Source organism: Papio anubis, chromosome 1, assembly GCF_008728515.1.
Source record: "Papio anubis isolate 15944 chromosome 1, Panubis1.0, whole genome shotgun sequence".
NCBI lineage: Eukaryota > Metazoa > Chordata > Mammalia > Primates > Cercopithecidae > Papio > Papio anubis.
In genome coordinates, this window is record NC_044976.1 from 115,654,688 (window position 1) to 115,676,831 (window position 22,144).

The 22,144-nt window shown below is 38.8% G+C and overlaps 1 protein-coding gene across 3 annotated transcripts in view; it reads left to right on the forward strand.

The window, feature by feature from the left end:
- Positions 1–6,372: 6,372 nt before the first annotated feature.
- The window catches only part of MAN1A2 (mannosidase alpha class 1A member 2), a 168,260-nt gene continuing 152,488 nt past the window's right edge, over positions 6,373–22,144 (forward strand). For 2 of the 3 annotated variants that reach the window (XM_017946193.3, XM_017946194.3), the window contains exon 1: positions 6,373–7,456. In XM_017946193.3, the coding sequence (XP_017801682.1) occupies positions 7,155–7,456 (302 nt within the window). In that variant the 5' untranslated portion in view covers positions 6,373–7,154. Of the gene's footprint in view, positions 7,457–12,583; positions 12,659–22,144 lie in introns of all 3 variants that reach the window. The other variant, XM_021922698.2, reaches the window with a different exon arrangement.

Sequence of the window (22,144 nt, forward strand, 5' to 3'; positions counted from 1 at the left end):
CATACATACATTATTGAGTTTAATCCTCATAACAACCCTATGAGGTATGTATTTTTAACCTGATTTTATGGATGAATAAATTAAGAACAAGTAAGATTTCCTTTGTTTCCAAGATTGTACAAGTAAATGTCAGGATTAGGCCCAGGTTTCTCCAGCTCCAGAGTCCATGTTCTTTTCATCATATACAGCTGCCTCTCATGTTTTATTCATCTCTGGATGCCTAAAACACAGCCTAACACCAACAAAGAGTGAGTGCTCAATAATAATGAATGAACATATAAGTCAATGAAACATATTTTCAAACTAGCTGTCTAGAGTGGATTTAAAACTATTTTAGCTGGGCGCGGTGGCTGAAGCCTGTAATCCCAGCACTTTGGGAGGCCGAGATGGGCGGATCACGAGGTCAGGAGATCGAGACCATCCTGGCTAACATGGTGAAACACCGTCTCTACTAAAAAATACAAAAAACTAGCTGGCCGAGGTGGCAGACGCCTGTAGTCCCAGCTACTCGGGAGGCTAAGGCAGGAGAATGGCGTAAACCGGGGAGGCGGAGCTTGCAGTGAGCTGAGATCCGGCCACTGCACTCCAGCCTGGGCGACAGAGTGAGACTCCGTCTCCGGGGAAAAAAAAAAAAAAAAAAAAAAAAAAAAATTATTTTAATATAAGGATTTATAAAGAATTCCTAACCTCTTTTGGAGTCAAATTCCTTTTCATAAAGATGGATATGAGGATCCAGCTTTGAAGGTTACTGTAGGGTTTGCTAGGTTTGATGTATCTCTGCAGTCACATCCGTCCAGCTCTCCCAATTTTAGGTTTTCTTCCCCTGGCTGACCAAAGAGACATCTTCTCTGCTGGTTTCGTTCTGCTTTTGTCCCTGGCCCAAGCTTGTTGCCTACCTGAAAGAGCGAGTTCTTCCTAGTCCCTGATCACTTATACTTGTAAAATGACTGAAACTTCACATACTACTACCAGCCACAGTACCTCCACGTAAAGGCACGCTGTGTATTAGTCAAGACTCGATTGTAAGCCATAGAAACTAATTCTGACTGAAAAAGAAATTGATAGGCTTATATAACTGAGAAGTTCAAAAGATGAACTAGCCTTAGATATACTTGGATTCAGAGAAGTAGATTTACAATGAGTTCATTGAAGTTTAAATTTCCGGGTTACTAATTGCTCGGTCCTGTCTTAGGCTCTGGGAGAGGTCCTAGCAACGTGTTTACATAATCATGTTTTTCTAAATCTTGTAAAAATAAAATATTTCAATCATGATTGGTTAAGATTGTGGTTTCTTTTCTACTCTGATTTCCTATCTGTCACACTGCTCCATTGGTGGTCGCATGGGTTGGGTGGTGTTGGTGTGGTCGCAGCATTACTAAGACATACTCACTTGTAATGGAATTCAGTTTAGCAAAATCCACTTTTTTTTTTCCTGTGTCGCCAGGCTGGAGTGCAGTGGTGCAATCTTGGCTCACTGTAATCTCTGCCTCCTGAGTTCAAACGATTCTTCTGCCTCAGCCTCCTGAGTAGCTGGGATGACAAGCTCATGCCACCATACCCAGCTACTTTTTGTATTTTTAGTGGAGACAGGTTTTCACCGTGTTGGCCAGGATGGTCTCAATCTCCTGACCTCGTGATCCACCAGCCTTGGCCTCCCAAAGTGTTGCGATTACAGCATGAGCCACCACACCAGCCCTAAAATCCACTTTTATAATTCATTTTGTATTTGTAATTTTGTATTATTTTTCTTAAAGAGGACTCCTTAAATTATGTATGCTTCCAGCCCCACAAGACCCAGATCCACCCTTGCCAGGGGCTCGAGTGATACCACATGGATACTTTTTCTCTCAGTGTTTCAGCTCTTTTCTTCTCTGTTTGCTTCATTAGTAGCAAACGTCCTCACATGGTGGCAAGAAGGCCATCAGCAGCTCTAAGGTTACAGCATGCTCAGGGCTGGTAATTCCAAGGAAGAGATACCACTTTTGCTGATGACATTAGGAAATGACCTACGGAGGGTTTGGATTAGCTTGGTTTGAGTCACTTGCCCTTCTCCAAACCAATCATTATGGCCAGGGAAATGTGGAACACAGGTTAGTCAAATCTGGCTAGCATCCCTGGATCTAGTTGATGATGGGATCAAGTGCTATGGTGGGTGGTTGAGAGATCATCCCAATATAGACCCATAGACTAAGACTGGGGAAAAGATAGTTTTCTAAAGGGATGCTAGACAAACTGGAATTTCATGTTTCCAAGTCACACAAACACTACAACCATCAGCAACCTATCATTTTGAATAGAACAAACAAGTCTTTAGAGTATTTTAGAAACAATAGCTCTTGGATCTTTAAACAGTCCTATAAAATAGGTAAGGACTATTATGTTTTATCAATAAGGAAACTCAGTAAGGAGTTGAGCTAGGTTTGAAATCCATGTCTTTTGACTCCTAGTGCAGTACGTCATATACATTTAAAGAGCTTCATTTTATTAATGGATTGAAAGAGGTAAAACATTGCCTGAAATAAGAGGGTACTGCCTGTGAAAGCACAAATACCATCTATCTGATTATAGAAACATGTTGGCAATACCTATTAGTCATTCTGAACCCATTTTACTTGCAATGTAATAAGCACTGCCCCACCATTTTCACTTTCCCAACTCAAGAGTGTTGCCAGATTAGGGCCAGGCAAGCTATTTACTGGAAGAGTAGAGCAGGAAATTTTCTGCGTAAATGGCAGGAAAAACTAGCTATGGGTGCCTGCGCATGCTCTGTTCCCTAGGCTGAAGCATGATCCTTCTCTTATAGTTCAAGGCTCAGCTCAGGTGACCCTGGATTGGGTAACTTTCCCTGACACTTTCCCAATCCACCTCCTCTCACTCTGGTGGCCCCTTCAGTGTTCCCATAAAGCCTGTGACACTGCTCCAACAGCATTCTTCCCACCGTCCTGTAATTATCAGTGTTCATCTATTCCTCCACACCAGACTGCAAACTCACTGAGCATAAGGATTCTGACTTATTTTTCCAAATCTCTAGCACCTAGTACAGGATTTGTCAAATAGTAGTCCTCCAACAAATGAGTCTTTTATAAGCAAATGAGCCTCAAATACTTTGGCTTAGAGAGGCATCCAAGCTTTTTGGCTTTGCTGACTTTCATGGATCTCACTTGAGGGTTTCATAGCACTGAACCTCAGTTTATCCCTGACCTCTGAGGAAAATGCCTCATAGAGGAAAGCAAGAGCGGAAGGAGCAGGGCTGAAGCCTGTTGTTTCCCTACACATTCAATGGTTACGTCCAGTAATTTCTCCTCTACTATCTTCCTTGTACATTTTGGGCACCAGTTGGAACAGGTTACATAAGTAAATCAAAAGCCTCTTTTTGCATACCAGCTTTTTTTTCTGTAGCACTTCAGTTTCACTTAAAACAGAGCTACGTGTGTGTGTGTGTGTGCGTGCATGTGTGTGTTTGTGTGTATAATAGGTGTGAAAATGGTTTCAATAATAGAAAACATATGGTTGAACAAATACAAGTAACTTCCATATTGCAATACACGAGTGGATCTTAGGAGTGGTCCTGTAAATCTGTAGGAGTAAATTTTGTTTAGTAATTTATTAATTCTGATTTCTAAAATATTAATTTATATGGATTTGTAAAAGGGAAATCATCACTTTGGAATCTCTGATCAAAGGTTAACTACTCTTTGAAAATGAAATACTCTCTTTAGACTCTCTGGAATGAAACCCTTCCCTATTGTACATGTACACACACATACACACATACATAGAACAGGCTGCATACTGTTTCTGCTGACTGCCTTCAGATGGGCCGGTCTGTGTGTTCATCTTGATACGACTCAGTCCACCTATCTGAAATCTGACCTTAACTTTTTCAGGCACCAATTCCTTTGTAATTTTTATTTAATGGTAAATATAATACAACAGAACACAATGCAGAAAATCATATGTAATACCAGTATCTTAACAGAACAGGTGCAATCTTTTTCAAATATTCTCTGTCTTTTTGTGTTTTTAAGTGCATATAATCATAATGAATACATTTGCAACTTGCTTTTTTTTTTTTTAAACAACACAATTCTTGAAAAACTCAGACTTGCCTTTAGAAGAGTGGATATATGTAATACTACATATACAATATTTTCATTGGTAGTGTAGGAGTATAACTGATGGTATCATCAATGACTTTAAAATTGCTGGCTGCATTTGGACATCTGCAATAACCCCTAAATTGTTTTTACTCTCATGAAGGAAAAATGAATTTTGCAAAACAGACAAGCAAAGAAAAAGGGGTCTTCTCCATCAGCCGTGAGGTCTTACTTGCTCAAGCTACACTTGTCAACTACATTATGTCAGGTTTCATGATTGAAATCTCTTGTGGTTAAGTCTGGTGTTGACCTAGGTAATATTTACTTTCCAAGACTTATATAACTTGCTATTTCATTCAGAGTTCAGTATTTACTTTCCCTGTGAACTCTTCATGGAAAATAATGATCTCAACAGCAGGAAAACAGTGTGTTCTTCTTTCCCCCTCCTTTGGCTCACAAAGTCTCAACATTAGAGACTTATTCTTAAATTTGGCACATTTTATAGAGACACATTGGGAAGGCTGAAAGTTTTTTACATATACTCTTCACAACTGTCCACCGTAAATCTCACTAGGGACTGGGCACTCCTTGCTTACCAGTCTCCCTCGGTAAACTGGTGAGAGGTGACCCTCAACGTTTTTACTTTTTATTTGCTGAAGCAGGATCAATGACAATGACTTCTTTTGTCATGTGGTAGGCAGTCAGATATGCAGAGCTTCTAGAAATAGTGCAGACTGGGAGACTGGAATGTAGTTACCAAGTGTGCCAATGAACATGAGATTTTTTTGCTTGATTTTTAAGCTAAGGCTGACTTACTCTCCTGACATTTAAGGGCCTCCTCTCCAATTCCCAGTCATCAGTAAAGGATGTGTACACGGAATGACAATATTAGAGCAAAAACAACCTGCAAGTAAATCGGATGCATGAGTCTATGTATCTTGCAAGGAAATCTTTTGCACTTAATCACAACATGGCTCTTCTCAATACTATGGAGAACAGAATTGATTCAGAATGTTTTCAAGCCTGAACGTAAACAATATTGTTGCCTTTTGGGTTTCAGCACCTCCTTATTCATCCCTATTTTTTTCTTTTATGGGAAGAGTGGTGGTGAGGTGTGTGAAGATGATAGAACGTGCCCCAGAAACTGAACCAAGAAGAGGCGCCTGTCATATCGGGGGTACCTAGATTCCTGTGAAAGGAAGCCCAGCTGAAGGAGCAGGGTCACCACTTTATTTTAAACACAAAACATGGCACATGTTGGTGCGCCCTCTCTCCATTAATGGAGCCTCGTGAGGATGGGCTGCATGGAAGTTTGAGACCCTGTTGCTGTATCCTCGGGCCTGATGATCTATCACTGAAGACAAGACTTCCACAGAATCACACTAAACATTAACCTAAGCCATCAGAAGCCGTTAACTCCCGTGACACTAAATTACAGCGAAACCTTCGCGACCCACCCCCTCACTCCCTCTCGCCTAAACGCTGGGTCAACCCCACGAACTGGCGGTGGCAAGGCCCTGGGCACCGGTGAAGTTCTCCGGGCAGCGCCGATCGGCGACCTTCTCTTCTTTCGCGCTCAGACGGCGGAGGCAGCAGGACGCTTTCCGGCTGCTGGAGCCGGCGGCGGCGAGAGGCCGGAGCCCGGGCGGCCGGGCGGGGTGGGGGAGGGGCGGCGGCAGCGGGGCCGGGAGCGTGCGCGCGCACCTTACACTCCGCCGCCCGGGGACGCCCACTCGCGAGTCGGGGCCGGTAGGCCGGCCCGGGCCCCGTCGCCCCCGCCCTCCGGTTCCTCTCCGGCGTGAGCCCAACGGGTGTCGGCCCAGCAGCTGCTGCGCTCACCAGGCCTGGGGAGGCAGGGTACCGGGACCGGGCCGCAGCCCCGCGCGGCGTGGGTGCGCTGCCTCTTCGGCAGCCGCCGCCAGAGCGAGCAGCTGCGAGCCACCGGAGGCGGCGCGAAAGAGGCCCCCGCGGCCGGGCAGGAAGGAGACGCGGCCGACCTCTGCCTGCCCGAGGCGCGGCTGCTCCCGCGCGCCCCGGGCCTCCCGCCGCTCCAGGGCTGAGTGAGGAATGAGCCAGCGCCTGCCCTGGGCTCTCGGAGCGTGGGCCGCGGCTCGGCTTCTTAGGCGCGGGGGCTCGGCCACTGCGGCCGGCGGCCTAGCTCGGGGAGCACGCGCCGAGGTTCACTGAACCGGCCGCGGAGAGGAGGAGGAGGAGGCGGCGGCGGAGGAGGAGCTCGGCGGGGGCGGCCGCCGCGCTTCCCCTCCCCCGGTACACGCCGGGGCTTCTCAGTGGCCGCTGGAGCAGGAAGTTCCGCTCCCTGACAGACTCGTGCGGTAGCAACAGCGGCGGCGGCCGCGGCGGCTGGCCGGGCTCAGGTATTTCGGACGCGATTGCCCTTCGCGCCACCCGTCGAGTGGGCAGCCTCAGAACTCAGCCGGGCGCCGGGCTCCTGCCAGGCAGCGCCGGGAAGCGCGGGCGGCCGAGAACTCCTTCCTGCTACTTCGCCCAGCGCCCCTGCTTCGGCTTCCCAGCGAGGTGGGAGACCTTCCTCCCTGTTCGCAGACGTCCGTGGGAGACCCTTATATTTTTCACCGCTAAGGTTAAGAGATTCTGGAATAGAAGCGTCGGAGGAGATCAAGTGAACCTTCTACAACTCCTCGGATGTCGCCAGGCTCCCTTTCGGGGCGGAAGACTACGTTTGAGCATCTCACCGAGGTGCAGGAATGGAAGAACCCACCTTGCAGCTTTTCTGCAGTGTGGCTTGCCTGATCTACCCCTAGGAATGAAGAGGAGGCTTGTAATAACCCAGTGCAGTACAGATGTTAAAGAGGATATCGCAGAACCTAAACTTGTGATCGTTTGGGGGAGGTCACACACGTTTCTGAGTGGAAATGGACGGGCGTGAACGACGTGCCCTCTTAAAAAGCACAACAATCCTTTAAGAGGAGCGAAATTGAGTTTTCCCATTTCGGCCAAGATTTTGAAGACAGTTCAATGTATTGTACATTTGACATAAGATGAGAACTTTTTAAAGTATTCTCTCCGAGAGCGTAAACGATGACTACCCCAGCCCTGCTGCCCCTCTCTGGACGTAGGATACCACCTCTGAACCTGGGGCCGCCCTCCTTCCCACATCACAGGGCTACCTTGAGACTTTCTGAGAAGTTTATTCTTCTCCTTATTCTTAGTGCCTTCATCACCCTGTGTTTTGGGGCATTCTTTTTCCTTCCAGACTCTTCAAAACACAAACGCTTTGATTTGGGTTTAGAAGATGTGTTAATTCCACATGTAGATGCCGGTAAAGGGGCTAAAAACCCTGGAGTCTTCCTGATCCATGGACCCGATGAACATAGACACAGGTTTGTTTATTTCAGAAGTTCTGGTACTAACATTTGGCAGAGCAAGGTACGGTGATTGGATCGAATCTGTCTTTTTTTTTCTCCTTGCAGTAAAATGTAATTTTCCGAGTCGTAGGAATTGTATTGTTACTTCAACACAGGCTGAATAAAACCATAGACTGGAGGGACTCATAGAGTCCTATCTAAGTCGTTCTTCTCTTTGGTTTTATATAAGAAAAACATTTGGGTTCAGAGTTGTGTCTAATGTGGACATCTGGGAAGGGAGGTACGAAAACTTAACCTAAAGAAATGGTGACATAAGCTGTGCCTGCATTTATTAAGAACGTGTTGCAGTCAGTCATTTGTGCCACCATGTGAAATCAAAGCATTGAACCTTGACAGCTTTTTTGGGTTTGCTCTCCCAGAGGGCTCTCGTTTTCTGGCTTGTAGTTGAAGCTTAGTGGTGAATCTTAGCCTTTTAGGATGACAAACGTGGGCAGAATATACCTGTCATTTCTTAACGTGAAAATATCCTGGTTTTTGTTCTTTTTTTTGGGGATGTGTGTTGGTGCTCTATATGAAATCAGTTAAAAGGTATTGAATCCTAAGTTATTGCACTTTGTGAGGCTTGTAGACAAGACTGACTTTTGTAAAATTTAATTTTGCTCTCTCTTTTAATGTAATAGATGGACTGTGTCAAGCAGCTGTTAGAATTTGGTTGATTAAGGGGTTCACATTCTTTCAGATCACTAAATCTAAAGTGAGCTCTGGGGAGAGCATAGCCAAACTAGGATAAAATGGGAGCTTTAGTTACAATTTTCATAATTTTTATATTTGTACTCAAAAGAAGAGTTTGGGAAAGTAGTTGACTTTTCTTAAACCTGCCATCTTTTCCCTGTTTCTTGAAATAATTCTTGAGTATGTGGGAAAAAAATCATATGCTTGAATTCAGTTCCCATCTGATGATAGTTTTAACTTTTTGTCAAGCACCGAAAAAGCTTAGGTTCACATGTGAGCCTACATTAAGTATTTGGGAAAATGCACTGTTTTATGAGAACTGGTTTTTCTTTTTTTCTCAACCTAGTTAATTCATTACTTGTGTGATGGTTCTTTGACTTTTGGGTGAACTTTATGGAGTAGTTGTTAATTTGGAATTTTTCCCATTTTCAACTACTGTACTGGATTTCTTTCTTTAATTTTACCCTGTGTTTGTTGTGACTTTAAGAATAAACACTAACATGATCTGTGAAATATGTTATTGAAAAATTAACAGTGAAAGTAGTTTTCCTTGAAAATCTTATTTCCCATGATATTTGTATAACCTATGAAATATATTGAGAAAATGTGTTAAGGTTGTTTTTAGAGCTGTTTCACAGCACTCACACATTAACATTACTTAGCTCTATTATTAATAGTATCTGTCATGTACTAAGCAGTTTAAAAAACACATTTTGCATGGTCTAAAAGATTAAAATATGACCACATTTTAGTTGAGAAACATTTACACAAAAATTCTCAGTAAATGGAGTTAAAATATGAAATTTGAATGAAAATACAGATATGTGCCTTTCATTCACATTTTTAATAGTCTGTATAAATAGTGTAAACAAGAATTCTTAAATTTATAAAGCCCTTGGATATATATGCATATATATTTAGCTATCTAAAACTACTGGGTTCCTGAGTTTGGAATGAGAGATTGGTTATTTTTCTGATAGCAAGGAGTGGTTTGTGAGCCATGCCCTGAGTTTTGGCTAGTAAGAGTCTGGATAGCAAGAGATACATGTGAGTCTGGATAGATTCTAATGCAGTTTTTGGAATCTGTTCGGTTCCTGAGTTTTGGAAAACGAGAATTCAAATAGAGTTCAGGTAGCAAAGGATCCTTGTATTATCTCTTTATATTTCTGTGGTTATATCAGTTTACATTTGCTTTAGCGTATTATTTGCTGCTGTTTACTGTATCAGAAAAGAGTCTGTAGTAATAAACTTTCTTTTACTTTGAGCAAGGAAATACATTTTAAATTAAGTGTATGTTTCAAATGTGGAAACAAAATATCAAATGTATAAACATTAACTTATTTAAAAATAACTCAGAAAAATAGCATTTTTACAGTTGGTACTAAGATCCTACGTATTTTGGGTATGGGTCAGACCTTACCTAATTTAGAAAAAACAAATTGTCAGTTTATCTTAATTTAGTGTGTGTGCGTGTAAGGGTACAGGATAGAGAGCTGAGGAATGTTACTTTAACTGATAAATAATGGAAAATAAGTCATGGCCACGATTTCTTATTTGCAGTACTTAAGAGATACTTGTTTAGTTAGTATTTCTTTATTAATAGATTAGTATAATAATTTGGTGTTTAAGTTCTGGAGTCAGACAGTATAGATTCATACCCTAGTTTGCCACTGATTAGATTTATGATACTGAGAAATTTTGAAACTCTGTGTTGTTTCCTTTGTATGCTAGTGGCATGTATCTACTGTACAGATTGTTTTATTGAAAGAGATAGTACATGCAAAGCACTTAACATGGTTCCTGACATTTAGTAAGTGATCAATAAATGTTTATTATCATCATCAGTGATTATAATTGTAATGGAATATTTTTATTCGGAACCTACTTTCCTTTAAATACTGTATATTTTCTGAAAAGTTGGGTACAGTTTGATTAATATTTAAATGTATATACTAGAATCTTACTGTCTAAAGGAACATTTTATAACCGGTTGGCAACAAATGTGTGCCTACTGTGGCAGGCCCTGCTTTTATGGAACTTTCCATCTAGGGAGAGATGATGGGCATTAAATAAATAATTTTGATTTTGAGGTGTGATGAATGTTATGAAGTTGTACTCAGTGCTATCAGAGCATGTAATGAGTGACTTGGTCTATGGAGTTTGGGGTGGAGGGGCAGTGGCAATAAGGAAGACTTCATTGAGGAAGTGTGCCTCAGAAACATAGAATGAGTAGGAGATCACTTAGTGAAGTGGAATTGGAGGTTGAGGGGAGTTATGGTCAAAGCAGAAGACACAACATGTGTGAGAGCCCTAAGGCAAAAAAGCTTGGCATCACTGAGGATCTGAGAAATGTTAAGTATGGCTGTTGCAGAGTGTGTGGGTCTAGGTGATGAGACTAGATGAGAGGTCAGGTTTGGCCTGCTTACAAGTTTTTTGTCCTCTTTCTTGTTGTTACAAAAGTTCGAATTAGTTGTCAGCATTCACAGTTCGGGAGATTTCATGTAGAAGTCTGGATTTCTGATTTCTCTTGAAAAATTAGAGGTTATTATCCAATGTATTTTCAGATGGTAATATTCAAGCCACAATCTAGTAGCAGCTGCTCCCTCTAGAGGGGGCATGTGCCACTCAGAGTGCGAAATAAGTAAATATAAATGAATCGATATTTAACCTGGTTGTTGTTGAGTTTGCAAATTCTAGTCAGGATTCTAGACAGTTTGTAGTTAAGTATTTTGGTCTTTATCATAAATACTAAGAGAAGTTATTGAAGGATTGTAATAAAAGCAAGAGAATGACATGATCACTTTAAACTAAAAAAAATTAATCACTTTGGTTGCAGTGATTACTTACTGGATGGTGAGAAGCAGGAGGATAACAAGTTAAGAGGAGGTCTGGGTCACAGAGGATATATTGGCTTAGACGACAGTGGTGATAGTGGAGAATGAGATAAATTAGTGGAGAAAGGTGGTTGATTCAAGAGGGGTTAAACTATTAAGTTTCACAGAAAATGGTGGTTGGTTAAATATGGGGCTAAAGTAGAAAGAAAAGAGAGTCCAAGATAAATTCTAGGTTTCTGGGTGACATGGCCATGGATTAGTAAGAAATATATACTATATTTAATTAATGCTTTAATTTATATTAGTGGTATTACATGAATTTAGTATATTTTCATGAGGAAACCAATATATTCCTTTCTATTAAGTAGTTCATAAATAATCCAGAATTTTTAAGCACTATAGATACACTTTATAGATAAGGACATATTAAATGTGTAGTTTGGTTTTAATTATGGTTATTTATAGTATCTATGATTTTGCAGTACCCAAAACCAGAAGTCGTTATAATATACATGTTGTTATATGCTGATATACATAAAGTAATATACATAAGGTATACTTTGTGTACATAATAGATCTCAAGAATTAAAAACTTTTTTTTTAAAACTGACATCTATTTTATATAATGGCATTATATAAATGGGCTTTGTGAGTTAAAAAAAAAAAAAGAAAAACCCAGCTTATGAGCTGTTTATTTGAATAGCTAATAAGTTTCACCCTCCAGTGAGAATTTTGTTAGTCTGAATTGAATACTTGAGGGTCAGGTATATGTCTACCTTTGATAGTTTCCTCAAAGGGGAAGAATATAAGCATTGGAGTTATAAATAAGGCTGCATCTTAATTCTACTAACTAGCCGTGTGACATTGTGCTAGACGTAATCACTCAAACCTGTGCGCTGTCCAATACCAGAGCCACTAGTTGTATATGACTCTTGCACTTAAAATGTGGCTAATCCAGGCTGCAGTGTGCTTTAGTGAGTTTCTCAAGTTCTTTATGTCATGATTTGTGTTTTTTTGCTTGATTCAGTTTTATTACAAGGGTAGAGATTTCAAATCTCACTATTGCAATTTTAATTTTCTTGTCATCTTTCTTTGTCTCATCCCTCTTCTAGATCTTTTTTTTTTTTCTCTATACTGTTTTTTATTTGGGGCTTTCTGCTCCAATGTGGGCAACGTCACATTGTTTTATCCTCTAATAAGTCCGCTGGATGTTCCATTTCCCTTATAAATTGCTCATGATTCTTTTTCCCACTTCCGTTTACTCAGACATGAATTATTGTGAGGTCTGTTTATATTTGACATTTGTCAACAACAGACTGGTGTAGATGCCTTTGCTGCATTTCTTTTTGGTCCACTTGTATACTGAATGAATACCCTTTTCATCTTTGTAGTTGGAGAGAACAAATTGATCTATACAGCTCTCAGTCTAGTTTCCTCTGTTATAATGGTAGCCTCTTCAGTAGTCTCAAACTGTTTTGGTGCTAGAATAGGGTTTTGTGTAATTCCCAAACTCAGGGTACATTTAGAAGTGTGGACAGTCACTGAGATTCTTTTTGTCTTGCCTCTTATCACACAGAATGCAGTTGCTCATCAAACTTCACTCGCACAAATACTCCAAGAGTTGCTCTTCTGACAAAATGTAGCTAAAAAGGTAAGAATTAGGAAGGAACTGTGTGGAAAGGGAGATTGAACTGCATGGAGGTCTCTGTCCCATTTTCTCATGGAGACAGAACATTCGGTCCTTGAGATAGGGTACAATTGGGATAAGGTAATAGTTTGGACATTTTTTGTTTCATGAAGTAAGGCGTTGTTCTGGAAAATCTAGATTTTTTTTTTTTAGTAAGTTCTTTCAGATTCTGACAGTAGCTTCGTGATGGCTCTTATTTTTTTTGACAGTCTCAGTTTTCATCATTTTCTGTGCCTTTCACAGATACAGTAATTTAGAAGAGGCTGTATATTCTGGGGCGGCTTATCAGATAACATTTTGTATACGCTTGTTTAAAGTCTGATTTTGATTTGAAACAAAATAACAGTGACTTTGCTTTTATTAGTTCAGCATTATAAAGTCACTGAATATCTCAGTATGTTTCATTCTTCTCAGAAATGAGGAGTATTATTATGGCATAGTTAAAATGCGGAATGCCAAAGTGTGAGTCCTGATTTTCATGTAGGTCAGTGAGGATTGGACATTTCAGGAGGTGACATAATGTGTAATGTCCATAATAAGTGAAAAGTATTTATTGGATGTAGTTAAATGTTTCAGGGAATTCAAAATGGTTCAAGTACTAGTTTATTTGCTCTAAAAGCTATAATACTTTTACACAGTTTCTCTTGGGTTTTATAAGAAGATTTTCAGGGCTATGAAATATTTATTTTCTCTTGTTAATACTTCTTTTGGGCTTTCTTGATAAAATGTCAAATTCACAATCTCAGAATATTCCTCCAATATTATAATGGGTTTATATAGATTTAGTTTCTATAATATGTAGTTTGAGATTTTGTTTTCTACCATCTCTGTTTACTGTAAATGTTTGCTTGAATTACTTTGAGTTTTTTCACTTAATGTTATTTCTAATAGTGTTTCCTGATCTTCAGGTTCTTGTATTTTACTTGTTAACAGCTGAGGGTAGCCCACATCCACATGTCTTAGTCAATTTTTTTGTTGTTAGAATACCACAGACTGGTTAATTTATAAACAATAGAAATGTATTTGGCTCATGGTTCAGGAGATTGAGAAGTCCAAGAGCATGACACTGGCATCTATCTGATGAAGACCTTCTTGCTGTGTCATCCCATGGAGAAAGGTAGAATGGCAAGAGAGTGAGTGAGAGAGAGCAAGAGGGAAGTGGGCAGAAATCATCCTTTTATCAGGAACCCACTCCTGTGACAGTGGCATTAATTCATGAGGGCTCTGCCCCCAGGACATAATCACCTCTTAAAGGTCTTACCCCTCACCACTGTTGCCACTGTTGCGTGGGGATTAAGTGTCCAACACATGAACTTTGAGGAAGACACATTCAAACTGTAACATCACGTATAGACTTGCTCTCTTACCTCCCCTGTCATTAGGTAGTTTTTCTTTTTTTTTAATCTTCTCACGTATTGTTCATGATTGCATAAAGTGTTTTACAATCATTTGCTTACGTATCTGTCTCTTTCAATAGAAGATGTACTCCTTGAGAACAAATTACTATATTTTATTTATGTTTGTGTCTCCAGTGTTTGAAGTGCATTTGGTCCTTAATAAAATTATATGCCTGTTGAATGAATGTTGTCCATGGCAAGGTAACAAATTCCATGAGAGAAAATATAAACAAAATACCAGGAAGTGTTGAGAAATAAGATGCGAAAGCAGAGGGAATGATGTCTTAAAGTAAGAATACGTTCTTTAATAAAGGCCCTTTATAAAAAATAATAAGATTAGGAATAATTTGTGTTTTCCGTATTTAGGACATACTCTTTTAAATGTATCTAAAATATTTTGCATGCCCCCACATGGAAGTTTTTCTTATTTAGGAAAAAAGGAAGAAAATAATAGAGAATATATGATGAGTGTTTTCGTATATTTTCTTTAATCTTTATGTCAGATTTGTAAGTTAGGTTTTTTTTTTTTTTTTTTTTTTTTTGAGACAGGGTCTCATTCTGTGGTCCAGGCTGGAGTGCAGTGGCACAATTATAGTTCACTATAGTCTCAAACTCCTACGCTGAAGTGATCCTCCTGTCCCAGCCTTCTGAGTAGCTGAAACTATGGGCATGAGTTGGGACTACAGGTGTAAGCAACTACGCTAGGCTAAATTTTAATTTTTGTAGAGATGGGGTCTTACTTGTTGCCCAGGCAGGTCTCAAACTCCTGCGTTTAAGCAATCCTTTTACCTTGGCCTCCCAAAGTGTTGGGATTACAGGTGTTAGCCACTGCACCCAAACGAATCTTGTTTTTACAGATATGGATACTTTCAAATGGAGCTCATGCTTAAGATTGGAAAGTTGGTAACGCAGAAGCTAAGTATCTTCTAGAAATCAGTAGTACATGGTAAACATTAATTGATTTTTTTTTTAAGTGAAAGCAAGTTTATTAGAGGAGGAAAGAAACAAAGGATGGGCTACTCCATAGACAGAGCAGCCAATTTAATTTATTTTTAACTGGGCAAATGTTTTGTTTACTATTGTTTGAAAATTATAGAAATATTTAACTTATATAGGAGGCAGAGGTGGGAGGATTGATTGCTTGAGGCCAGGAGACTAGCCTGGGCAGCATAGTGAGACCCTGTCACTGCACACGCTTGCACACGCACACATATGCACACAGCTGGGCATGGTGGTTGGTGCCTGCCTTTAGTCAGAGGCTGAGGTGGGAGGATCACTTGAGCCCAGGAGTTCGAGGCTGCAGTTAGCTATGATTGTGTCCCTGCATTCCAGCCTGGGAGACAGAGACTCTGCCTCTTTAAAAAAAATTAACTTCTGGTTTGGGCTGACTCCACATATTTCTTGGATAGGAAAATCATATTGCTACTTTTATTTTCCCTAGTTGTGCAAATTCTGTCAGAAAAGTTTATTTTCACTGCTGTTGAATTTTTGCTAGAACTTTATTCCTGTCGGAACATGGTTGTAATGAAGTCTGCACTGGAGTTTTATTTTCAGATTGGGTATTAGGATTTGTCATTAAAAAAAATCTCCTTCAAAGAGGAGTCTTTCCAAATATCTGTTTTTGAATTTAATATAGACCATAAGGAAGACTTCATTATATATTAGAAAGAACATTGGACTCAGTGTTAAGAGACAGTGGCTTTAGTTTCACCATTGTCCTTAGTTGTTGAAGTATATTTAGATAAGCTATTCAATTTCTCTGTGCCTTGATGTTCTTATTTATGAAATGAGGGAATTGATTGAATCTTTAAAGATTTTTTTTCTAGCTCATGCATATGAAATACAAGTAATTTTATGAAGTAGGGAACTGAAGAGTGTGCAGTAATTTAGTTCATACGTCTCAAATATTACAAAGATAAAATGGATTCTACTAAAGGAATTAGTCTTTTTTGTATATAAAAATTAGTTTAAAATCACTTTAGAAATGACTAAAATTTATTTACATCATAATATGATTATTTACATAATGAAATCTATACCAATTTAAAATGTGAAAATGAATGAAATGACTTTTATACATTCTTGTTTCTCATTAGTTTAAAAGTATAGTTTATTGAGCATTTTACATGCCAGCCTGAAAGTAGTGGGTATATTTACAAAATTGTTTTCGGGTGTCATTTCTTGAGCCCAGTTATCAGTTACACATCCTTACCTGTTACCTAAGACTTTAGGATAGATTCTGTGGAAAACAGTCCTTGACTGAGGCCTCAGACCCTTTGAAGGCTGTTACTACTCCTGTGGCACAATTTTCTTTGATTTAAGGCGATAATTTCCTTTTTTAAAAAATGTTATTTTATTTTTATTTTTTAACAAAACACACCTGTCATGGGAAGGACTATAATTTTCTAACCTTAATACTGAGAGCTACCACTGAAAGTGTTCTCTCCTGTTCTCCATATCTTAAGAACAACTTTTGGTACAAGTTATACAAGTAGTTTTTTTTAAAAAAAGAGGAAATTAAGTAATCTGGAGATTACAAAGAACAATGCAGGTGTTGTGTTTCCTTTTGACTTTTTAAAATGATCAACCTATTACGTATATCTCTTGGCCTCCCCTTAGTGATATTGCTGTTACCATTAAAAACTATTAGTCACAATCATTTATTCAGCAAGTGTTTTGAGTATTATGTACCAAGCATTTTGCTAAGTATTGGAGATTATTAGTGAATGTTACAGAAGATTAATTTTGTCTATTGAAAAATTAAGATCTTAGACTCACATCTTAATATTTTTCTTAAAGTGTATTATTGTGTTTGGAGCCAGATTCCACGAGTCTTAGAGATACCTTTCCACCTATGGGAGGTTCTGGTACAGGCATTTAGGTCATTGGCATTTTTTAAGAGTTCAGATAAGTTACTGGTTTATCTTTCCCCATTTTTTTTTTCTAAGATGTATTTAATATCATTAATTTATGGTTTTTTTTTGTTTTTGTTTTTGTTTTTTTGAGATGGAGTGTCGCTCTGTTGCCCTGGCTGGAGTGCAGTGGCGTGATCTCGGCTCACTGCAAGCTCCGCCTCCTGGGTTCACGCTGTTCTCCTGCCTCAATCTCCCGAGTAGCTGGGACTACAGGTGCCTGCCACCACGCCCGGCTAATTTTTTGTATTTTTAGTATAGACGGGGTTTCACCGTGTTAACCAGGATGGTCTTGATCTCCTGACCTTGTGATCCACCCGCCTCGGCCTCCCAAAGTGCTGGGATTACAGGCGGGAGCCACTGCACCCGGCCCTAATTTATGTATTTCTAACATACGGTCTGGGTTATCTGGTATAAGGAAAATGGATGCTGCGGTCAAGAATAGGTTGAGGCAGACAAACGGTCCAGCATGACTCAGGAAGTTTGGAGTGCAGGCGTACAACTCTGCTTATTATGTAACCATGCCATGTGAGGCGTATTAGGTGATCACCCATGTGCGTTTGTGCTTGGCTTGGAGCCACTGTTGTCTGTGAAAGGTATAATTACCCTGTTAACATGGTACAAAAGGCTCGTGCCAAGGCTCGCTCATCCCTAGAGAGAGAGAGAGAGAGAAAAGCCATGTTGATACTGTCTATGATTCCTCTAGTGTTTTTCCAACTACCTGCCACTCACCCGCCAACTCTCCTCAGACCTCAGTTAGAACCTGACATCTAGAAATAAGAGACAAATATTTTGAAGCTTTTTGATAAGGAATCAGGCTTTGGCATCTGGAAAGAATGCCTGACATTGTGTGAAGTTGAGATCTGGTACATTTGTATGTACAGTTGGCCCTCTGTATCCATAGGTTCCACATGTGCGGATTCCACCAACTGCAGGTTGAAAATATTCAGAAAAAATTTAAAAAGATGATTATGTTTGTACTGAACATGTACAGACTATTTTTTCTTGTCATTATTTCCTAAAGAATACAGTATTACCACTATTTACATAGCATTTATGTTATATTAGGTATTATAAGTAATCTAGAATTATTTTAAAGTATGGGAGAGGATGTACATGGGTTATATGAGAATACCACACTATTTTATATGAGACTTAAGTATTTGTGGGTTTTGGTTTCCAAAGGAGGTCCTGGAACCAATTCCTCATGGATATCAAGGAACAACTGTGTTTGTATTTAGCCGTATATGCATATACATATTTACATATGGTTATATATGGTTATATCTGTATGTTTATAATGTTATACATGACTTTTTTCCAGTTGGCAGTCAGGTGGCATCTGATACAGAGTTTGTATGTGTTTGGTATATATCTGTTAAATATAATAAATGAGAATTATTTTTCTATTTGTGATGTCATTAATAAATGTGTTTTCGTGACTAGATTTTTTCCCTGTACATAAGAAGGTTGGTAACACCCTGGGTAAGGTGAACATTGAGCCTCTGGCTCCTTTTGAGTGCTGTTGGTATAAATGTAAATTAATGGAATTTTCATAAAGTGCAATTTACTTATATCAACTAATTTATAGTGCATATTCTTTGATGCAGCAATTCTTCTAGGGATTTATCCTTGGGAAATTCTCACATCAGTGCACAAAGAAATGTTCAAGAATGTCCCCTGAATCTATAACATGACATATTGTAAATGACCTAGATGTCTGTCAGCAGGGGATTAGTTAAATAAATGATATATCCTATCCCAATATTTACAAAGGGTTTTTTTGTTTTTGTTCATTTTGTTTTTGGTGCTGTGAATCTCTCTGGTTACTCCCAAAAGCACCACACTGTTTTAATTTAAAGGTTATTGGCTTACGCCTGTAATCCCAGCACTTTGGGAGGTCAAGGTGGGCGGATCACGAGGTCAGGAGATTGAGACCATCCTGGCTAACGTTGTGAAACCCTGTCTCTACTAAAGATACAAAAAAAATCAGCCGGGCGTGGTGGCAGTCGCCTGTAGTCCCAGCTACTCGGGAGGCTGAGGCAGGAGAATGGCGTGAACCCAGGAGGCGGAGCTTGCAGTGAGCCGAGATCACGCCACTGCACTCCAGGACCTGGGCGACAGAGGGGTCTCCTGTCTCAAAAAAAAAAAAATTAAAAAAGTTATAAGTGTACATAAGTCTTAATGGATAATATTACTGAATGTCAGTGTAACTGCTAGTTAGCTTTGTCAAATCTTAACATTTTCTTATTTTAGCTGAAGATTACCCTTCTTGAGGTAAATTCCTAAACTGAGTTGGACATTGTCATTCTCAGTACATGGTTTTATATTTCCATAATGTATATTTGTTGATAAAATTATATACAGTTTTTCATGTTTTTAAACATTATGTATCATTCTGCAAGTTGTTTTCCCCTTTGTGTTATCTTTACAATTTGATGTTTGGGCTCTGGTTCAATTATGTAATTATCCACCTATTCAATGATTAAACCTCAAGTTATTCGTATATTCCCCTGTTGACAGATTTTTAGTTTTTTGTTGTGGTGGTGGTGGTTGTTGCAGAAACATTCTGTACATATGTTCTTGGGCGCATGTGTTTTTCTCCAAGGTAAAAATTTAGAACTGTAATTACTGGTTTGTAGGGTATGTGTATGGTTGACTCTAAATTTTTTTGTTTATAGCCCCTGAAGTGGTTATTACACCAGTTTATACTTCCACCTGTGTCTTAACAAGCCGTGATACTGTTAGACTTTAAAACTCTTTTCCAGCCTGACGTCAATTTGTTTGTACTTCCCTGATTACTAATGAAGTGAGATATGTATTTTTAACATATTTATTGGCTGTTTGAGTTTCTTAATCTTTGAGTTGCTTGTTCAATTTTTTTTGCTAGTTTTCTTTTGGGTCATTGCCTTTTTCTTATTTATTTGTAGAAGTTATTTGCACATTCTGGATGAATTCTGTGTTAGTTAATATGCATTACATGTTTCCTCCTGTGAGTACCTTATTTTTATATTTTGTTTATGATGTTTTTATTTTTACACAAGTTTGAAATTTTAATATATTAAAAATTGTTAATATTTTCATGTATGGTCTCTACTCTGAAGTAACAGTTTCCTGTATTTTCACTTCTGGTAGTTGTAAAGTTTTGTTTTTCACACCTAGGGATTTAATCTACTTGTTGATTTTTGTGTATGATGAGGTGGGGACTGAGTTTAATTTTTCCATATGGGTATCTAGTTGTCCCTGTGTGACTTATTGAAGAGTCTGTTTTTTTTCTCATGGATTTGTAATGTCATTTCTGCAATATAAATTTTTTCATATATTCGTAGATTTGTTTATGATTTCACTTGGCTCTTGTGTATATTTCTGTTGGAATAATGTGCCATTTTGTTAAGTATAGCCTTTAGATACATCTTGACATTAGATGGTGTGGGCTTTTCTACCTTGTTCTTCAAAATTTTTTGCCCTTAATTCTAAACTCTTTCATAAGCATTTTTTTTAAAATTCAGGTAAAGTTCATTTAACATAGAATTAATCATTTTAAAGTGAGCACTTAGTAGCATTTACAACGTTCACATGTTTGTGTAACCACCACCTCTATCTAGTTCAAAAACATTTTCGTTACTCCAAAAGGAAACTCTGTAACCATTAAGTGGTTACTCTCCACTCCCTTCTCCCTGCTTCCCCCCAGCCTCTGACAACCATCAATCTGCTTTTTCTATAGATTTACATGCTCTCCATATTTCACATAAATAGAATCATGCAATCTAAGACCTTTTTTGTCTGGGTTCTTTCACCTAGCATAATGTTTTTGAGGTTGATCACACTGTAACAGGTAACAGGTATTAGCACTTCATTTCTTTTTTATGGCTGAGTAATATGCCATTGTTTGTGTATATGTGATTTGTTTATACATTCATCTGCTGTTGGGCATTTGGGTTGTTTCTACCTTTTGGCTATTGTGAATAGTGTTGCTGTGAACATGTGTGTGTCTGTATTTGTTTTGAGTACCTGTTTTCAGTTATCTTGGTTATATACCTAGGAATGGAATTACTGGGTTGTATGATAATTTATGCGTAGCTTTTTGAGGAACCACCAGACATTTCTGTAGCAGCTGAAATGTTTTATGTTTCCACCAGCAATATAGAGGTTCTAATTTCTTTATATTCTCTCTAATATTTATTCATTAAAAAATTATATCCATCCTAGTGTGTGTGAAGTGATATCTAATGATGAATGAATGAATAATGATGAATAGGAATGAATAATAATGTTGAACACATTTTCAGGTGCTTGCAGACCATTTGCATTTTTGAAGGAATGTCTATCCAGGCTTTGTCCATCTTTTAAATTGGTGGTTATGTCCTTTGCACAGAAGTTTTTAATTTTGGTGAAGTCCAATTTATCTGTTTTCTTTTGTTGCTTGTGCTGTGGGTGTCATATCCAAGAATCAATTGCCAAATCCAGAGTCATGAAGATTTACCCCAGAGTTTTTCTTAAAATTTTTAAGAAGAGTTTATGGTTTTAACTCTTATTTAGGTTGTTGATTCCTGTTTAGTTAATTTTTGTGTATGGAGTGAGATAGAGGTCCAAATTAACTATTTTGTTAGTGGATATCTGTTTGTCACAGCACCATTTGTTGAAGAGACAGATTTTCCCCTATTGAATAATATTGGCACCCTTACTGAAAATCAATTGGCTATAGATGTATGGGTGTGTTTCTGGACATTCAGTTCTATTCCATTTATCTATGTGTGTCCTTATGCCAATATACAGTCTTGCTTAATGTAGCTTTGTAGCAAGTTTTGAAATTGAGAAGTGTTCCAGCTTTGTTAATCTTTTTCAAAATCGCTTTGGCTATTTGGAGGCCACTGACAGTTCCTTATGAATCTGAATATTGGCTTTTCAGTTTCTGCAAAAATGACTGTTGGAATTTTGATAGAGATTACATTGAATCTGTAGATTGTTTTGGTACTATTATCATTTTAATAAGAGTAAGTCCTCCAACCATGACCACAGGATATCTTTCCATTTTTGAGGTGTTCTTTAATTTTTCAGCAATGTTTATATCAGCGTACAAGTGTTTTACCTTCTTCATTAAATTTATTCCTAGGTATTTTGTTCTTTTGTATGGTATCAAA